Source organism: Penicillium concentricum, assembly GCF_028827145.1.
Source record: "Penicillium concentricum strain IBT 3081 chromosome Unknown utg000002l_segment0_segment0, whole genome shotgun sequence".
In the NCBI taxonomy this organism is placed as follows: Eukaryota; Fungi; Ascomycota; class Eurotiomycetes; order Eurotiales; family Aspergillaceae; genus Penicillium; species Penicillium concentricum.
The window spans coordinates 10,701,242-10,720,932 of record NW_026622755.1 but is presented as its reverse complement, the minus strand read 5'-3'; the positions used below and the strand labels follow the sequence as shown (position 1 = coordinate 10,720,932).

The 19,691-nt window shown below is 49.9% G+C and overlaps 9 protein-coding genes across 9 annotated transcripts; 6 read left to right on the top strand and 3 right to left on the bottom strand.

Moving 5' to 3' along the window:
- Positions 1 to 416: 416 nt before the first annotated feature.
- N7517_007793 (acetylornithine transaminase) lies at positions 417 to 1,977 on the bottom strand (the record flags this gene model as incomplete). Its single annotated transcript, XM_056725523.1, has 3 exons — positions 417 to 1,484; positions 1,547 to 1,786; positions 1,846 to 1,977. 3 exons carry the CDS (start codon positions 1,975 to 1,977, stop codon positions 417 to 419), a joined length of 1,440 nt encoding a protein of 479 aa, XP_056581773.1.
- Positions 1,978 to 2,235: 258 nt separating this feature from the next.
- On the top strand, positions 2,236 to 2,649 carry N7517_007792 (succinate dehydrogenase assembly factor 4; the record flags this gene model as incomplete). The annotated part of the gene is made up of 1 exon (XM_056725522.1): positions 2,236 to 2,649. One exon carries the CDS (start codon positions 2,236 to 2,238, stop codon positions 2,647 to 2,649), a length of 414 nt encoding a protein of 137 aa, XP_056581772.1.
- Positions 2,650 to 2,904: 255 nt separating this feature from the next.
- N7517_007791 (hydroxymethylglutaryl-CoA lyase) lies at positions 2,905 to 4,047 on the bottom strand (the record flags this gene model as incomplete). Its single annotated transcript, XM_056725521.1, has 2 exons — positions 2,905 to 3,729; positions 3,793 to 4,047. The coding sequence occupies 2 exons, from the start codon at positions 4,045 to 4,047 to the stop codon at positions 2,905 to 2,907; spliced, it is 1,080 nt and encodes a 359-aa protein (XP_056581771.1).
- A 262-nt stretch (positions 4,048 to 4,309) lies between these two features.
- Positions 4,310 to 5,671, top strand: dph1 (2-(3-amino-3-carboxypropyl)histidine synthase; the record flags this gene model as incomplete). Its single annotated transcript, XM_056725520.1, has 2 exons — positions 4,310 to 4,472; positions 4,530 to 5,671. The coding sequence occupies 2 exons, from the start codon at positions 4,310 to 4,312 to the stop codon at positions 5,669 to 5,671; spliced, it is 1,305 nt and encodes a 434-aa protein (XP_056581770.1).
- A 279-nt stretch (positions 5,672 to 5,950) lies between these two features.
- On the bottom strand, positions 5,951 to 8,416 carry N7517_007789 (uncharacterized protein; the record flags this gene model as incomplete). The annotated part of the gene is made up of 1 exon (XM_056725519.1): positions 5,951 to 8,416. One exon carries the CDS (start codon positions 8,414 to 8,416, stop codon positions 5,951 to 5,953), a length of 2,466 nt encoding a protein of 821 aa, XP_056581769.1.
- A 1,177-nt stretch (positions 8,417 to 9,593) lies between these two features.
- Positions 9,594 to 10,158, top strand: N7517_007788 (uncharacterized protein; the record flags this gene model as incomplete). Its single annotated transcript, XM_056725518.1, has 4 exons — positions 9,594 to 9,640; positions 9,696 to 9,785; positions 9,889 to 10,025; positions 10,106 to 10,158. 4 exons carry the CDS (start codon positions 9,594 to 9,596, stop codon positions 10,156 to 10,158), a joined length of 327 nt encoding a protein of 108 aa, XP_056581768.1.
- Positions 10,159 to 11,592: 1,434 nt separating this feature from the next.
- N7517_007787 (uncharacterized protein) lies at positions 11,593 to 12,016 on the top strand (the record flags this gene model as incomplete). The annotated part of the gene is made up of 2 exons (XM_056725517.1): positions 11,593 to 11,706; positions 11,777 to 12,016. The coding sequence occupies 2 exons, from the start codon at positions 11,593 to 11,595 to the stop codon at positions 12,014 to 12,016; spliced, it is 354 nt and encodes a 117-aa protein (XP_056581767.1).
- A 1,535-nt stretch (positions 12,017 to 13,551) lies between these two features.
- On the top strand, positions 13,552 to 13,773 carry N7517_007786 (uncharacterized protein; the record flags this gene model as incomplete). The annotated part of the gene is made up of 1 exon (XM_056725516.1): positions 13,552 to 13,773. The coding sequence occupies one exon, from the start codon at positions 13,552 to 13,554 to the stop codon at positions 13,771 to 13,773; it is 222 nt and encodes a 73-aa protein (XP_056581766.1).
- A 2,075-nt stretch (positions 13,774 to 15,848) lies between these two features.
- On the top strand, positions 15,849 to 19,261 carry N7517_007785 (uncharacterized protein; the record flags this gene model as incomplete). Its single annotated transcript, XM_056725515.1, has 6 exons — positions 15,849 to 15,932; positions 15,988 to 16,005; positions 16,068 to 16,089; positions 16,162 to 16,318; positions 16,385 to 16,484; positions 16,538 to 19,261. The coding sequence occupies 6 exons, from the start codon at positions 15,849 to 15,851 to the stop codon at positions 19,259 to 19,261; spliced, it is 3,105 nt and encodes a 1,034-aa protein (XP_056581765.1).
- Between the last annotated feature and the right edge of the window lie 430 nt (positions 19,262 to 19,691).

The window sequence follows — 19,691 nt, the reverse complement described above, 5'->3', positions numbered from 1 at the left end:
AGATATTTCAGTCCATAATTTGTTTTAATTGGATTAGGAGAAAGAGAAAAGAGTACGGGGCCATAACAGGGGCCGATATCAAGCGCGAAGAGTGACGACTATCTCCACATCCACGTGGTAGTGGGGAAAGGAACTGCCGTGTCGACCGCCATATACAGTGCTTGGGCATTGAACTATATGTTGTATACATAATTATTGCAATCTCTATAACATGTTCTAAGTAAAACGAAAAATGAAAAAAAAAAAAAAAGTCAAGCTCAACACTCCCAGCTAAGACTTGGCTTCTCCACTTAAGTTGGACACACGACACTTTTCCTTTATTGCTCTAGTTTCTATATGAAAATATGTCTCATATCCAACGCAATATATGGTATAAAAGGAAAACAAAATCATAACCGGCATTCAGGACAAGACACTTATGACTTAGCCACAACCGAATCCACAGCCTGCTCCAAAATGCGCAGACCAGTCTGGATCTGGTCTTCGGTGATCGTCAAGGCGGGAACGAATCGGATGCAACCCTCACCAGCAGTGATGATCAACATGCCGCGCTCACGGGCAGCAGTGATAATATCACCAGCCTTAGCGGTGTACTCGGGGGCAAGCTGAAGACCCAGGATCAGGCCGCGTCCGCGGATCTCAGAGATCACACCTGGGAACTTCTGCTGCATGGCCTTGAAGCCCGAAACAAAAAGGTCGGACTTGGTCTGAACGGACTGCTGGAGCTCTGGCTCAGCGAGACGCTCGACGATGTGGTGAGCGACACGGCAAGCCAGCGGGTTACCACCGAAGGTGGTGCCGTGGTCGCCAGTCTTAATGTTCTGGCCAACCGTCTTGCCAGAAACAATGGTGGCACCAATGGGAATACCGTTACCAAGAGCTTTGGCGGTAGTCAGGATATCGGGGTGGGCAGCCTCGCCAGAGGCCGGGGCGAGAGAGGGATGAGCGTGGGCCCAGAAAGTACCAGTACGGGACAGACCGCACTGAATCTCGTCGTAGATCAAGACGGCGCCAGTCTCGTCACAGCGCTTGCGGAGAGCAGCAAGGAACTCGGGGGTAGCGATGTTGACACCGCCCTCGCCCTGGATGGGCTCAACGATGACACCGCATGTCTTATCTGTGATAAGAGTCTGGAGCTGTTCGATCTGGTTGTAATCTCCGTACTTAAATCCGGGGAGCATGGGCGAGAACGGAGTCTGGTACTTGGGGTTGGGGGTGGCCGAGAGGGCACCCATTGTGCGGCCGTGGAACGAGTTTTTGAAGGACACGAACTCGTGCTTATCACCGGAAGGGTCCAGAGTCCGGCCGGTCTTGCGAGCGAACTTGATGGCGGCCTCGTTGGCCTCGGTTCCGGAGTTGCAGATGAAGACCTGCGAGGCATCGCGCATAGCACCGGACTTCTGAGTCAACTCGATCAACAATTTACTCAGAGCGCCGGTCCAAGGGTTGTGGTAAAGGTTCGAAGCGTGGATGAGGGTTTCGGCCTGTAATTGAGAGCTTTCTGTTAGATATTGATCACCATATAGTCCATAAAAGCATTTCGCACCTGCTCCGCAATAATTTTGGCAATCTCCGGGTCACAGTGACCAAGAGAGTTGACCGCAATTCCCGCGGTCAAGTCCAAATAACGTCGGTTCTCCATATCCCACAAGTAGCAACCCTGTCCCTTCATCATCATGGGAACCGGGCGAACGTAAGTCGCGACCATGAAAGGAGTTCGCTCATTAATGAAGGACGCCGTGACCGAGTCCGCCGAAGGGTCGGGGTTGGGGAGAGTTGACTCCTTCTATGCGATTATTAGTACCAGATCTAAACGCTGTCTTGGACACTTCACATCACACATACCTTGATCTGAGACTTCACATTTTGAGGAGCATTGGACGTAGTCGCGAATCGGCGCTGTACTGGTGACTCGAGAGCAGGGACGAATTTGGATGCGCGAGGCAGACGGCGCGCGGCCACACGAAGGGCAGACATGACAAACTTTTGCTTTATAAGAATACAAGAAGAAAAAAACCAAAAGCTAATTTGCAGCAAAATAGGGGTGAAGATCGTAGGAGAACTGTATGATCTGATCCGCGACCTGGGAGAAATAAAAAAAGGCGATATCGGGATCGGCAGTCTTAGTCACATCAGTGGAGTGAGTCAATATTGAAACAGCCCGAGTCCCGAGATCTCCCCGTACAACTTCAAATTTGCCTCATTGGACATTCATATCCCTCATCCACAAACACAATGATGTTCTCTCTCATTCGCCGTTCAATCCCCTCGGCTGCCACAGCCCGTGGCGCAATCCGACCACTCTCCACAACTCGATTCCTGCGCCAGAGCGACGACAAGCCCATGCCATTCTCAGACTCCCCGGCTCCCCCGCGTCTCCCGAAGGAAGAACAGGAGATCTTCGAACAACTCCAGAAGCGCTCAACTGGCGCTTTCAGCACACCCCAGGTGAACCAGTCACCACAGGCCGAGATTCAGGCGGACGGCAAAGGTGGCGAGCTTCACCCCGATGCGCCAAAGGGACTGAAGCCCGAGTTTGAGGGCGAGAAGAACCCAAAGACTGGTGAAGTTGGTGGACCAAAGAATGAGCCTCTGCGCTGGGGCGCAGCGGGCGATTGGAGCTACGGTGGCCGTGTCACTGATTTCTGAGTGAACTCGGCTTGACAAGAGAGATTTGCATCATGGCGTCGGTGTTTCTTGCCTAGGGATATAATCCTCCGTAATTGGAGACGGAGAAGTGGGTGTTTGGTGTTGATCACATCTACAGTGTACATAACAAAATGGAGTGGACTGACGATGCGAAGCATATTTACTGGTCAATGCGGTGTTGGCAAATGTATGAAACCCGTTGGGGACTAATAAATACTCCGAACGACGACAAACACGGGCTATAGCACAAATTGATCAGAGTGATGCCTTTTCTCCCGCGAGACGAGCAAGTGTCGCTTTTCCAGCCCGGCTACCATTAACTCGGCCCAATTCCTCACTAATCCAACCTCCAATCTTCGACATCTCATCCAGGCTGACCCCTGTGTGCATTCCCAGGCTGTGAATCGTATGGATGAGGTCCTCCGTCGCCACATTCCCCGTTGCACCCTTGGAATACGGGCAACCACCAAGTCCACCCACGCTGCTGTCAAAAATACGGACACCATGCTCCAGGCTGACGATTGTGTTCACCAAGGCCTGTCCATATGTATCATGGAAATGCAATGCCAAGTCTGTATTTTGAATGCCAGCAGCCTTGAGCGCTTGCAGAAGCTCCATGGTCCGGGGAGCGGTGCCCATACCTGTTGTGTCTGCGACTGACACCTCATCCGCTCCCATCTCTAGTAGCGTGGCGGTAATATCAGCTACCTTGACAGGATCGACATCTGGGCCTTCGTAAGGGCATCCAAGTGCAACAGAGACATATCCGCGGACGCGAATATTCTTGGTCTTCGCTAATGCGACAATCGGCTTGATGCGCTCCAGTGACTCGGCAATAGAGCAGTTGGTGTTCGCTTGCGAGAAAGCTTCCGTTGCTGCTGCGAAAAGAGACACCTCCGTAGTTGTCGCTGCCTTTGATGTCTCTCCAGTCGCATCCGCGGGGACTCCTGTGGCATCAAGGATCTTAACCAGGCTCTCCAATCCTCTGATGTTGGGGACAAGATAGTTGTATGCGATTGTAGATTGTGCTTGGGGTGGTTTTGTGAGAAGGTGCTCGCAAATCTCAGCTGTGCTTGCCATCTGTCATAGTGTAACCAAATTGTCAGTCTTCAAGGACTGAAATCGTCGTACTACACGTCATACCTGGGGTACCCATTTTTCGGGTACAAATGAGCCAGCTTCAATGGTAGTAACACCCGTTTTCGCCAGTCGCTCAATCAACTTCAGCTTTGTTTGCATTGGAATGGATTTCTTCTCATTTTGCAGTCCATCTCGAGCGCCAACCTCCACGATGCGGACATGGTCCGAGGCTAACCGCGACTCGGTTGCGAAGCAGCGTGCAGAATATGGAGACCGCAGGGCTGAGAACAGACTCGATTTGGGGCGAGCTGTCATCATGGTAATGTTTAGGCCAATTTGTATGATCTGAGCAACCAGAATTGTAAGGGAAATAGCAAGTGAAGGAAAGCGAGCTTGGAGAATGGAACAGTAGTAGGCCGAGATGCGGAGAGCGCTTTACCCCTTCCGGACTAGTTGATCACCCCACCTGCTGAGTCAGTTGGCAGAAAAAAGAAGTGGGATGATATCAATTCCGATATTTGAAGATATCAAGATTAGTGAAAAGTCCAATTTCGATTGACTCATATTATACCTTATTATCATGGAGCCAAATATCCCTACACCCTCTACTGAAGATGGCTCACAAGCCGCTAGCCAACTGCGGCAGCCAAAGAAGAGATTCGTCGGACGACGAACCGCAGATGCCCAAGCCCAGAAGGATACAACCAGTCAGAAAGATGTAGAGTCCACAGCGGTGCAAACAGGTACATATCGTCCTCTGGTTCAAATGAAATACACATACTAATTTCCATTCCCTCCAGCCGCTCCCAGACGCACTCCCCGCACCCTCAACCAAGTGCCACCAGAGATTCTAAACGATCCCGAGATCCTAGAAGCAATGGAACTTCTCCCAAAGAACTACTCCTTCGAGATCCCCAAGACAATCCACCGAGTCCGCACATCAGGAGCCAAGCGAGTAGCCCTCCAATTCCCCGAGGGCCTCCTAATCTTCGCGACCACCATCTCCGACATCCTCACCCAGTTCTGCCCTGGAATCGAGACCCTCATCATGGGCGACGTCACCTACGGCGCCTGCTGCATCGACGATTACACAGCTCGCGCCCTAGGCTGCGATCTGCTAGTACACTACGCACACAGCTGCCTGATCCCAGTCGACGTGACCCAAATCAAAACCCTCTACATCTTCGTAGACATCAGCATCGACACAAGCCACCTCCTCGCAACACTCGAGCGCAACTTCAAGCCGGGTCAATCAATCGCAACCGTCGGCACGATCCAATTCAACGCCACGCTGCACGGACTAAAACCCGTCCTCGAACGCGCCGGCTTCCGCGTCATAATCCCCCAAATCACCCCACTCTCCAAAGGCGAGATTCTAGGCTGCACATCGCCCCAACTCTCCGAAACCGAAATCGACGCAATCCTCTACCTCGGCGACGGCCGCTTCCACCTCGAATCCGCCATGATCCACAACCCCTCCATCCCAGCCTACCGCTACGATCCGTACTCTCGAACCCTTACACGCGAGAGCTATGAACACGAGGAGATGCAGACGATCCGTCGTGACGCGATCGCGACAGCGAAAACAGCCCGTAAGTGGGGCATTATCCTCGGCTCGCTCGGTCGACAGGGTAACCCGCATACTATGGCAATGATCGAGCGACACCTCCGCGAACGCGGGATTCCAATTGTCAACTTGTTGCTGAGTGAGATCTTCCCTGGAAAATTGGCTTCTATGGCGGATGTGGAATGTTGGGTGCAGATTGCTTGTCCGCGGTTGAGTATTGATTGGGGATATGCGTTTTCGCGGCCGTTGTTGACGCCTTATGAGGCGCTTGTTGCGTTGGGGGTACGGGAGAATTGGGATACGGGGAATAAGGGTGTTTATCCGATGGACTTTTATGCGAAGGAGGGACTTGGGCGGACGAAGCCGCAGGTTTAGAGGTTGGATTGAAAATTGAAAATATATATACCCCATTATAGACTCAGGCAGCGGGACTGGCTCTGGTTGAAAGGTTATGACAATGAAATACACGTTGATATTTTCGGTTTAGATGGTTCTATCATTATCATGGGAGTAGAGGATATACAAGGGAGCAGGAGTATTAATAACCGCCGGGCTATCGAAGGCACCGACGAAAGACATCATGGCATTTCATTTCCAAAACCAATAAACCGATCCTAATCAAATACAAAGTTCATAATACAAGATGGTGACGAATCACCCTTTCACATCATCAGTACTGTCAGTGTTGAAATCACTGGCACTTCCACGGCGAAGAGAGAGGACATTCTTATTAGCCAATTCATCAGCAGTGCGCTCAGCAGCCCGCCATCGAGTAACAGCCTGCTGAACATCCTCAAACATCTCCAGCGAGTCCTGGATGATACCACCCTCGTCGGAATCGCCCAGTTGGGTACTCTCACGCGAACCACGGTCACTAGACATGGGGAAGGCGGGTCCAAATCCTCGCTGGGGAATTGGGTTGAACATGATAGCGTTGGCGAACATGCGTATAAGCTCTTTCTCCAGTTGTGCGGAGTTCACAATTCCCTTGGGTGGGACGAAGTCCTCACTCTTCTGTAACATTAGGATGCCGCCTTTGGATGGTGTACCGCCAGGAACCGGAGACTCTCCATCCCCGGCTGGGGTGCTGGCTGACTCTCCTGCTGTGGCGACGGCTTTGCTTCCCTGGTGGATGGCAGATTTGATTGACTTGAGATCAGATGGTCGATAGATGAGATCGTGATAGCCAGGGGCGTCGCGCTCGCTGATTGGCTTGGCAAAGATAGACGCGAGCTTGTGAGTGGCTACATCGTTCATAATGGGTGCCGCGGTCCGGTGGAAGTTGCGCGTAGCCATGACATACTGAGTTGTGTCGAATCTGGGGATATCGGCGGGGTGCGGTTCAATTTCTAATGCTTCACTTGCGCCGCGTTTGCGTTTTATCCGCGGTTTGGGTGTCTCCTCGTCGGCGGTAGCAGCTGCACCCTTTCGGCGGCCCGTTGCTCGCGATTCGCGTACAGTGTCTTCCGATGGTGCAACAGACCCATCGCGCGAAGCCATGGATCGCCCGCGACTCCGTGAAGAACCCGAGCTTACGGCACGTGTCCTCCGAATTGAGGCTAGTTTCTCGGTCTTGATGATAGGGGCGGGTTTGGTGTCAGCCTGGCCACGTCGTGGTTTCTTGTCTTCTGTAGATGGAGCTCGTTGGCCTAGATTGATTCTCGGGGGAGGTGACATTTCCATCGCATCAATGGGTGAGTCGCCTCGTTCACTGATGGGACTCACATCCTCCGGCCGTGGCCGTGGCGGCGAGCTTGGAGAGACCGAAACCCTCGGGCGAGGAGTTCTCTTCCATGGTGTGGAGGAGCCTTGTGTGTCAATTGACAGGCGTGGATGGGAGCCGCGCGATTCGGAGAAAGAGGGGAAGGTGGCACTGGGGGTTTGGGAAACACGCGGGCGGCCAATCGGGACAGGTGTATGAGTTGTAGATGGGATGGCGCTAGGAGTTTGTGGAACAAGAGGTTGGAGGGGAGTTTGGGCTTGTGGTCCTGGCAAAGGTGGGTTGACGGAAAGTGGTACAGGTCGCTTGGTAGTGGCCTGAGCTACTTGAGGTGTAGCAGCACCTGGGGAGACGGCCGGGTATGGTGAGTGGGGGGAAGGATCCAGCTGCCACTGCTGGAAACTCGGCTGAGCGGGTGTTCGCTGGGACGCCGGCGCCAACGGGCCAGCCTTACCCGTAGCAATGGGCGCAGGTTGGACGGGATTAGCACGAGGTGCGATTTGTGACGGATGTGCCGGTGTGACTCGCGGTCCGGCTGGTGTGGTTGGAGGGGCTTTCTGGATAGCTGGAGCAAGTGGAGGTTGGATGGAGGGTTTTGGTAGGGGTTGAGTGGTCGGCTGTGGTTGAGGTGCTTGCCCAGCTACGTCTTGCGGGTTGGGTGTTGGGGTTTGCGATTGGGGAATTGGAGCTTGAGTTTGGGTCACAGGAGGGACGTGTGTTTTCGGAGGCACATTTGTCGTAGGGGGCACATTGGTTGCGATATGCTGCGGTTCGGGCTTTGCCTTGTCCTGGGCGAGCGGGACGGTCGTCGCAAGAGGTTGACCTGTCGGATCTTGTACATGTGGATGCAGCGTCTCTTCCTTTAGACCAGCATCCTTCACTTCGATGGGCACCGGCTTCACGGGTGTGGGTGCTGTAGCTGCCGCAGCGGCTGATTTTGCGTCCTCCTGCTGTAGCCGTTCCAGCTCAGCCCTGATTTCGGTATATTTTTTCTCGTCGTCCCTGATTTCCCTGGTGACTAGATCCCTGTATTTGGCATAAAGGTGTGCCACTAACTCCGGGACGAGCGTGGCATGGGTGAATCCGGTCAATCCATCTGGTCGCGGACTGGAGATTTTGCGTTTCTTCGGATTAGGCGGACTAGAGGTATCTGAGGGTCGTCCATTGACCGAGGGCGCACTATCACGGCTGAATCCATCGCGCATCAACGTCGCATAGAGATCTTCCAGCGCCTCCGGGGTCAGGCGATCGGCATCGAAATCGACATTCTCGCGCACCAGCTGGTTGTTGCGCAGGAGGGTTGAGATTGTGCCGAAGCTTGTTGGTCGGGAATCCGAAGTTGCTAGAGACTGGAAGAACAGGAGGGACTCAAACGAAGTGTATGCCGACAGAGGAGGCATCCCCCATTGCCCGTCCGGTCGGCCACTGGGGGAAAGGCTTGAAGGATGGGGGCCACGGTGGTGGGCGATCGGGGTGGTCACGGAAAACGTTCGTTATCGCTTGAACTGCGAGTTTCGGGGAATAAGTTGGCTAGGTTGGCTAGTATTTAGAGATAGCGAGCGCGACAGGTTTGAAACGCAATATGGCCCTTGAATCTGGGCGAAAAATTGAGCGGAGAAAAAAATGAACGGCACCACAACGGGGTATAAACGCGTGAAATTTAAAGTTAGAAGAAGCAAAGAGATGAAATGTCTCTGTAGAATTGAAATGACGATGGAAATGGAAGAATGAAGACTTCACGCTGTACTGTATGGTATAGGTCATGTGACCAGTTGCCAGGGAGAAATCTGCCAGAATGCGCAAATGCAACGTACGATGGAGTATACTATACTATATCTATGAGAGATTATATTGTCCATAAAGCATAGACATTTTCAACCTTATATTGTCTATATATCTGTGCCTGAAATATAGGTAAATAACGCAAATCTCCTAAACCCCCATGTCAGGGGTTTAGCTTTATAAAAGGAAATTTCCTAATTTCCATTATAGAAGTGCATTGTGTATACTCTGTATGTTGTACTGTCAAACCCCCTATTTCCGTCTAAAATAGAAATGGAAGTATAAAATCTAACCCCTGAAACACAAAAGCCCCTAAATGCGACACATAATGGCGTAGGGCCCCCTGTAATACAGCTGTAACACTTACGAGCTCTCTCCTTGCGGATATATGGGGTCCTCCTACACTAGTAACATTAGGTGGGCTATGATCATCTCTTTCGCACCCTCCTTCTCCCCCTTTAGATTCCTGGTAGGTCTCCCAAGTTCTTTGACTCTCCGATCTGTTCATTGCGACTGTTGATATCCCGGTATTTCACCCAGATTGTGGCTTATCTGTCGTGAAGTATAAGACTGACTGTGTTTTTTTTATTTTACCAACAGTATCAAAATCCTCGTTTCAGTTTCATCTTTAATTGATTCTTGGCTGGTCCTGGTCTCGACGATACCTAAACCACCTAATACCTTAATTCTACGACTTGCTCTTGCCCCGCCTCCAGGTCGCACACCCTCTGTCGCCGTTCAGCTGTTAGAACCCCGTTCTGTGACAGAAACCAACATCAAAACATCCCTCACAAAATGTCTGACATGGATCGCGAGTGGAAGCCGAAGGTTCGGCCTCAGTCGTTCGTTTCCCTATATCGTTGGTTCTCTGAATAGTGGCATTAACCGTGACCACAGGACCATGGCGCAAGCCTTCTCGTCTGCCTTGGACAGCGCCTTTATGCTTGACTCCGACGTCGACAACCTTTCGCAAACTATCGACCAGAAGTGAGTGCCACTGGATGCTTTCCTTATCATTGATATCGCACGCGACTCTTTTGCTGTGATTACCCTCATTTCCTGACCGCTAAACGCTAACCTCAACCACAAGGAAGCAGCAGGTGTTGATCCAGAACCGCGAATTGGAAGAGCTACAGAACCGAATCCGCGAGGCCGAGAGACGCCTCCAGTCCCGGTCTACCGGTGCGAACACCTCGTCCCAACCCCGGGAACAAGGCCAGTCAGCTGGTGAGCGCTCAATCTGATCTTCTTGGGCCGATTGATATAGCTGGCCTGGTTTTGCGCTGCGGGATCTGACTGTGTAACAGCTTCCCAGGGATCCAATGAGCAGTCGGATCAGTCTAAGCAGGGGAACAACTGAATTTCCGAACACATTTCGAGATCCGGAAGGGTCAACACTTGGCCGTCTGGTCCTGGAGTCGGAACTAGAAGGCTGGGACGAGCGCAGGGCAGAAGTCTCTCTATCCGTGATATTGGACCCGCGCCGCGTCTGATAGACGCAATATGTTCCAGTCGAGGTTATTTTATTGGGATGATGTTTTTAGTGTTATCTTTTTTTTTCTGGCATCCTTTGAGAAACCCCCTATTGTATGGATCTGGCCGAGGGATATATTCCCCAAGGTCGTTCTTCGTTTGCACTGCTACGGCGCTGCGATTCACCCGTGTTTTTGTTTCTTGAAATTGAAACTCTTTCAATCAGACTTATCGGACTTGGGATATCTATTCATAGCCGGGCAACGCGTACCTCTTTCGTGTCTGGCTATATAGTTCCGGCCTGCCCCAACAATAAGCAAGTTGTTGAAGGAGACCCCTCAATTAAATTCGCTACAGAAAAGCGGAGGGATAAAAGCTGAAATCAAGGGCTATGCACATACTCATTAATATATCGGCATCGCGTCAACGTTTCGCTGAACATAGCCTGTTCTATACCGTCGACTTTAGTGGATGTTGGGACCTCAACCTGAGCTTTATTAGCTAATTTGATTCCCTTTCCAAGGTTAGCGACGTGTACCCGTCCAGGTGGACGTACACCTTGATTTATATAAGCTTGCTGCCAATCAATATTATAGGCGTGGCCCCTCCCTTGATGGCGTACGTTCACTTTGTAGTGGGAGCTGTCTATCTAAGACACTGTCCTGTAAGTATTCGCATCTGTCTGTTTCTTAGCTGTCCGGTGATGCAACTATGCTGGGCAACTCGCTGAATTGCTTGGTCTAATGACCGTTGACTTTGTATTATATTCGGACTTTGTCTCGTCGGTACTGTGAAGGGTAAGCATGAGGGCTAGATTGCCGCAGAAAAAGTAATGGTAAAGCGTTTGATCAGTCATTGGTGAGGGTCGATAGTGAGGTGGTGTAAGACTTGAGCTGTGGCAAACTCTCGCTACATACATGGTCGATTATTGACCTTTGCAGGAGGCAAATGTCAAAACAGTTGTGGAGTTTTAAAAATGGTTTATTCGGGGCTTTTTGGACACTATTCAGCCAGAATATGACATCCATTTTACCTTGTTTCTCAGGACATGACATATTTCCGATATGAAGTAAGAAAACAGGGAATCTGGCCAACCTGATACTATCTACATGGCCTCGGGTGGAGACCCTGCATTACATCCAGCCTGTTTCGAGGAGCCATATCCATGGTCTTGGATGCCATGGCATTATCGTGGTAATCGTCATAGCAGCTTAGCACAAAGAATATAAATAAATTGTCTTACCACTCCCTTGGTCAAATTCAAAAACAGCTACCTCTCGCAATACTGCTCTATAAACCACCATACTCACAACCTATCACCATGTCAGACTCTACCTTCCACGCCACTACACAAGACATCCGCAAGGCTGAGTCCAAGGTTGCCCAATCCCACGATGGCAAGACCCCAGGAGACTCCAACGTCTCTCAATTGAAGGTGAGTTATCTGCCATGAAAGATGTAAGATGTTTAAGCATAGCGCAGACCTCTGACATAATTCTGTATAGTCCATCATCGATCAAAACACCAACAAGCCTGCGGAAATTGAAAACACCAAGGCCAACCTGCCTCTGCCCGAGAAACCCCCCGTCGCCAGTGATTTCAACTCCCTTGACCACCGTACCACTGATGTTGGCTCTGGACGTTTGGAGTTCCCTCCTGATAACAGTGGTTTGCGCGAGGGTGCAGCTGCCAGCAGCAGCGCTCGCGTTGATGGCAAGCAGCTGCACAAGACCACTGCCCCATAAGGAGGATTCATCATGGGGAGGATTCATTACATGTATTATAGTCTGTTTCTTTTTATCAAGTTTTCATGAGCAATCAATGAAGCTTGTATTATGTGATGATCTCAATCAAATCAGCAATTTTATACTTGAGACCCACTGAGAACCGCTGCATAGTGCAGATTTTGAAGTGGTTATAATTTCCATATATATTGTCGTGTCTGGATGTGCCAGTTAAAACTACATGTGATGTCATTGTCGAGAGGAATAATTACCTGTTCAATGTGATATAAACGGATACCCGTGGATGTTCGAATGCTACGGTTGACTGATTTGAACAAGAATATCTATCTCGCAAACACTGTAAGAAAGTGATTATGTCAAATGGATGGTGAATGGTTGACAATATTAGGTTACCAATTCATACCTCTGCCTGTACCAAATAAGTTAGCTGTAGGAGCTCAGATAATGTCCATCATGGTTCAAGTATAAGAGAGATAAAGTATCTGGACTGTTTACTCAGAGCTGATAATTGTCTGCCACTTCCTTAACGTCGCCAAATTACTCAGCAGTCTGGACATCCCTGTACCACAATTATAGTCTATTTATTAGTGCCTAGGATTCGATGATTGATTACCTATGGTTTATCTCGGCCCGAAATGTCAGCGGTTACTTTAGAACTTGGAGTCTTTTCGGCGGAGGTACACATCGGCTTTTCTTCTATTCTCAATACCTTGTATGTGTTCTGCCGTCCCTTTAACCTTAATCCCCGGGGTCTTTTTCGGTAGTCTTTTCAGATGTCTTTTTGGATGTAATTTTTTATGGACATTTCTTCGCTTTATTAACTAGTAAGAATACATGCGGTAAAATGGCATAAATTGCACAAATTTTTCCATATTTAACCTTTGAGACCCATGTTAATATTAGCCATTTGATGATAATCCCTACTTCTAAACCCCTCTGAATTTCGGCGATTTTCTAAACATCTAATACTGGGCGCTTATTTTCACCGCTTCACCGAGCTAGCATTAATGTCTCAGTTTTCTGCGTTACATGTGCGTGCATGATGTAGGTACTACCAACGGTGAGGGATGATAAGAACGCGGCAATCCTTCCCGATAGCAATTTTCATCGGGCAGATGCCGATCTTTAAGACAGCGGTCTGAGCAACAATGTAAGATAAGCTGAGTCTTTAGCCTTGATACATATTAAACAATATATTGAAGCAGGATATTATAAGCTATATATAGGTATAATATATGTATACCGGATTTTCCCTGGTGGGGCTTTCCTATTTGAGCTGCCGCCGCTTTTATGAGCTCAGGCTCAGGCTGAGTAGATGTCAGCACGGGGTCAGATCAGTGCTCATGCTCACTCACGTGCAGAACACCTAATCAATGAGTGCTCAGTGAGTGCTCATCCATTGCTTGTCTCTTGTATGACCATACTACCCTGTAAAAGCGATCTGTTCCTAAGCACTTTCGCTTGAAGGAATGCCTTCGTTGTCAACACTGGCTAGGGCAACCCCTGATCAAAGTACTACAACTTCCATCACCACAATGGAAGAGCATAAAGCCGAATGGAAACTCTTCTTCTATCCGAACCTAGAGGATGACGACCTAGATCCCTCAACCTGGAATGAGATTGAGATATTGCAGGAATTTGTTGAGCGCTTCGGCACTACCAATGCGATTCTAGTAGATGACGCTGCTCGTCGCTTCATGTTACTTTGTAATGAAGATGACATGATTCAAGAGCGCCAGAGTCAAGCTCTTTCCTAAATAGGTAAAAGAACAAAGAAAGTAAACGATGAAAGCAAACAATCACTGGCATGTAGACTTCCGCAAAGCTCGCAGCGGGCTTCAGGCTTTTGGTTTGGGCCCATATCGAAGGTGGGGGGCGACAATTAAAGCGTGCTTCGAGCAAATTTTATTATTCATATAAGATAGAAATCCAAGAGCCAAGTACTGCCTAGCGGTTTCGAAGGAAGAGCAAAGCATAACAACGGAAAACGTAGCGACCGAAAGGAGAAGCGAGGCATAGCGAGAGAGACTTGATATGAAAGTAAAGACTTTAGAGAATCAATAGGCGTATAGAAACGACGGGAAAGAATTGTTGTAGTATCTTCCATTCGTCCTTGATCACTGCGTTGCCATATCTATATGGTCGCGGCCTTCATATTGCAAATCGAAGAATGAGTCAACTCTCCATCAGTGTTGTGGGTCAAAATAGTCCGATTCGAATGCGATCTTGCGGGATCCGGCGTTGTAATAAAGGTGGAAAAGTCGACGTAGGGGAGGCTGTCGGGATCTTTGCGGTAATCGCTTGGACTCGATGCAAGATGATGGAGGACACAACATTTACATCGACCTTTCTGCCAATTTCCAAGAACAAAGCTAGTGGAAAAGACAATCAGTGTTGCTATGACACCAAGACTGAAGTATAGTATAGGTGGGAGCTGGTCTTGCATATTGAATTCAGATTCTGGAAATAGGAGAAAGTTGTAGTCGTTCAGTTCTCTGCCTGTCAATATACAGTCATATGCGCAGTTATGACTGCAGCCCTACTACTACGCAGTACAGAGGTCATCTAGCTTCAACGTTGCTGCAACTCTCCAGCTTCATCCATATTTTACTCTCTAATACTCTCATAGGATTCTTTACTTCCATCATTTCCTTCTTTGCACATTCTCGGTATCACATGGTCTCGAAGCCTACTAAATCAGCCCATTTACCTATGGTACACTGTCGTCGTGCGTATCCCTCTTCACTAGGTATGCGAAGCTAACAAGTAAATATACTATCTACATAGGTATGTCTATCCAATGGTCTAAATAACGAGTGCGTATGGATTCTTGAGCTAACTTTAAGTTGGGTTGGGTTGACTCTCTAATAACTAGATACACGCCCACTCTATAATCTGCGGTCCGCGCGATGCTCTTGCTGCTACCCAGCCCTTTTCATCCGTCCATATCAACCTCTGCCAATGAATCGTGAAGCGACCTGCCTTCGATAATAGGCATTGAGACTGCGCAGATCTCAAAGATCCAGGCGACCACGTCCCCGAAATTCTGCCACCAACGATTATTCTATCCCTAGAGAACTGCATATCTACGCATTATCTGCATCTAGTATCACCGTCACTGAGTTGAACGAGCTATTCCCAGGAGTATAGGCTGAGATGGGAAATTGATAGGTCAATTGAATAGCCCGCCTGTGAGCTTTTTCACTTGGATAGGATCGAGACCGCTAGGATGAACAGTCACGTTGACGACGCCAGCCCTTTTTTGATGGGACATTGGGCGATCTAAATGGGAAGGTTGCACGTGATGAGGCTCGCTTGTCGTATTTTATTGATGTAGCTTAGACCACTCATCCCTACACTCAGTGAGCACTGAGCAAATCAGGGCGCTCAGATGATGATCAATGAGTGGGATCAGGGCAGGGGATGCTGAGCAGATCACGTTTATTATGTAATCGTGATCAAGCCAGGGGACGTGCTCAGTTTTACCCAGTGATTAAGAAGCGGCAAGAGGTGAGCACTAAAACGGAAAGCGATAGGTACATATGCAAAGTCAATTGAGATATTTTCCCTGACAAAAAAACAAGGTCCACGACCTGTGCAGCTTCCAGGCCCGAACCGAACAATATCATATCGACCAATCAGAGATCTGTATCGTTCACTCCGACCCGATTCCAAGGTAATCCACCTGTGGACCCGGTGGTTCACGTCATTTCTCTCCCACGTCCCCCCCCCCAGGTTGGCACGGACTTGGCCCCTCCATTTTGTTTTCTACTTCTTCTTCTTCCTTTTTTTTTTTGGGCAACTTCATATTTTTTCTGCGCAATCATTCATTATGGTTTTACTCAACGGGAAAGAAGTCATCACAGAGGAGGAGAAGCGCCTGAAGGAAGACCGCGAGAGAACAAAATATTGGAAGGTAAGATCTCCACCTTTGGAGCTCCCAAGACAATCATGCTAATTGAATAAAACAGCGTTGGGGACCGTATGTGGTAAGTGGAGGCTAGTCACAGCTCTGGAACATATTGACAGTGCTAAAACGTCTTTGGTATAGGCAGAAAGACAATGGGCCACAGGTGAGCTTGCAAATCATAAACCGAGGTCAAATCGAGAACTAGCAGGCTAATGTCCGCGTTTCTATGTTATAGTTAGAGAGGATTACAGTGAAGATGGCGACGCCTGGAGCTACTTCACCCACGATCACGCAAGATCGAGAACTTTCCGTTGGGGTGAAGATGGAATTGCCGGTGTATCTGATACACACGGCATCCAGAACATTGCCTTTGCATTCTGGAATGGGGAAGAGTAAGTCGAAAATCTAATTGAACGCTATGCCTACGGTCCCCCGCATGGAATCTGACTAGAGTACAGCGACTTCCTAAAGGAACGCCTGTTCGGTTTGTCGAACCCTCAGGGTAATCATGGCGAGAGTGTGAAGGAGGCACATTTCCATGTGGACAACACCCCCACGGTAAACTCTATAAATCCAACCTTCACTTTTCGTCCTGCTGACCCCCAATATAGCATTCATATATGAAATTCCTCTACAAATACCCCCAGAGAAAGTTCCCCTACCAAGACCTTGTCGATGAGAACGCAAAGCGCTCACGCTTGGAGAAAGAGTATCAGATTCTTGATACCGGCATCTTCGATGATAACCGCTACTGGGATATCTTCATCGAGACTGCCAAGGATGCCGACGATGAGGAAGAATTGAACTTCCGTGTCATTGCGTATAACCGTGGCCCCGAGCCCGCTCATCTACACATCATCCCTCATGTCTGGTTCCGAAACACCTGGGCCTGGGGCGACGAGAAGAAAACGGAAAGACCATCGATCAAGCAAGAGGGTCCGTTGGTAGCCAAATCAAACCACAGCAAAATTGGCGAGCGATATGTCTCTTTTGCGCCATCGCCTCCAGTTGGATCTAGCGATGAAGATATCCAGCCTCAGATGATGTTCACCGAGAACGAGACCAACAACAAGGTGCTGTGGGATAGCGAGAATACCACACCCTATGTCAAAGATGCATTCCACCGCCATATCGTCGGAGAAGAGAAAGATGCCATCAACCCAGACAACGAAGGTACCAAGTTCGCTGCCTGGTACGCATTCAACAACGGCGAGGGAATCCCTCCTGGCGAATGTGCCGTCGTCCGTTTCAAGGTGTCCCGTAAGAAGGAAGAATTCGTCGACGAAGAAGTTCTGGATGATGTGGTTGAACAGCGCCGCGCTGATGCGGATGACTTCTACTACCACCTTAACCCTCTCCCCATGAGCGACGATCTCCGCAACATCCAGCGTCAAGCCTTCTCCGGAATGATGTGGTGCAAGCAGTACTACAACTTCATCTGGGATCAATGGGCCAATGGTGACCCCGCTGAAATTCCTCCTCCGCCGGGCCGAAAGGGTATTCGTAATGAGCAGTGGCGTCATCTGTACATTGACGATATCTTGTCCATGCCGGACTCTTGGGAGTACCCATTCTTTGCTGCGTGGGACACTGCCTTCCACTGTATCCCTCTGGCTATGATGGATCCCGATTTCGCAAAGAAGCAACTCGACCTCCTCACCCGTGAGTGGTACATGCACCCGAACGGTCAGCTGCCTGCGTACGAGTGGAACTTTGGCGATGTGAACCCTCCCGTGCACGCATGGGCTGTGTTCCGCACCTTCAAGATTGAGCGGAAGATGTACGGACGTCAGGATCTGGACTTCCTGGAACGTGTCTTCCAAAAGCTGCTGCTCAACTTCACCTGGTGGGTGAACCGCAAGGACTCTGGTGGCAAGAATGTGTTTGAGGGCGGCTTTTTGGGACTCGATAACATCGGTCTGTTTAATCGCTCGGAGCCATTGCCCACCGGCGGTGTGCTTGAGCAAGCTGACAGCACTGGCTGGATGGCTTTCTACTGTCTGACCATGCTCAACATCGCCCTCGAGCTGGCCAAGCACCGTCGCACATACGAAGATATTGCATCCAAGTTCTTCGAGCACTTCCTGCTCATCAGTGATGCAATGACCTACCGTTCGGGTGATGACACTATCCAGTCACTCTGGAACGAAGAAGACAGCTTCTACTACGACGCCATCTCCTACGGTGGACCATGGACCCAGCAGCTGCCCATCAGATCGCTTGTCGGTTTGATCCCGCTGTATGCAGTTCTCACCCTAGAGCCCGAGCTCATCAACCAATTCCCCTCGTTCAAGCGACGAGTAGAGTGGTTCATCGAGAACAAGCCAGACATCGCCGAGCGCAACATCGCCAGCATGAAGAACCGCGGCAAAGACGACCGCCTCCTCCTCGCCCTTGTCAGCAAAGACCGTCTCATCAAGATCCTCGAGCGAATGCTCGATGAAACAGAGTTCCTCTCCGAGCACGGTATCCGCTCCATGTCCAAGTTCCACCAAGACAACCCCTACTCCATGGACGTCAACGGCCAAACCTTCAAAGTCGGCTACGTCCCCGGCGACTCCGACTCCTCCCTCTTCGGCGGCAACAGCAACTGGCGCGGCCCCATCTGGCTCTGCGTCAACTTCCTCCTCGTCGAGTCCCTCCTCCGCTTCCACATGTTCTACGGCGACACCCTTCAAGTCGAGTGCCCCAAGGGCTCAGGCGACTACATGCACCTCGGACACGTAGCCGAAGAACTCCAGCACCGCATGCAACATCTCTTCGCTCGCAACGACGAAGGTCGCCGCGCCGTCAACGCCGGCTCAGACCTCCTCGATTTTGACGAACACTGGAAAGATAACCTCTGGTTCCACGAGTTCTTCGATGGCGACAGCGGACGCGGACTGGGTACATCGCACCAGTGCGGATGGACCGGTCTAATCGCCAAGATCATCCACGACACCGGTGTCAACTGTCGTCTACCACAGACGCCGCGATCACCCTTCGCCGCGGCATCGCACTACTTCGACGATATCTTCTCCCGTTCCGGACGACCGCGAGGCTCGGGCCGTCCGTCTATCCGTCGGTCGTCGACTACACGTTCCATTGGGAACCGTAGTGACTTCTACTCTGGTGATGCTACGCCTGCTGCGACGGTTGATGATGACGGTGAGAGTCGTGGTGCTAGTCGTGCGGGCAGTCGTCGGGGTAGTACCGCTCCTGATAACCAGGATCATGTCGACCACTATGTGGAGAGTCAGTTGCAGCGGGTGCGGAGCTCTGCTTCGATTGCTGCTTATGAGGATGAGTTTGAGACGAGGGCTGAGAGGGCTGAGAAGGAGAATGGGAAGAAGTGATAGTCTTGATTTGGATTTGATGTTGTCATCTCTTGCATTTCATTCTTCCTTTGATCATGTGCCTTCTACCTAGGCATCTCTTTCTCGTTTCTCTTCTCTTGTCATTTTCCTATTTTGCTTGACACGATAATAACGACCTTGTTGTCTGTTACGACTGTTTCTTGTTTCCTTTCTTACACGTGTTGCATCTGCTATCTATTATTTACAACCTATTCATACATACATTTTTCGGATATAGCCTTGATTTATAGCATTTGATAGCGAAGTAAACATTAATCATCATCTCAAATAGAATGTAGGTTAACCTATAGTTGACCTGTTCCTATGCCTAAATATCACCCCTATGAGGTCAAATATAAGAGTTGAAAACAAAAAGTCATCGCGCAGATTGACCGGCGATCAGAACGGCACGCCGGGTCCACGCAATACG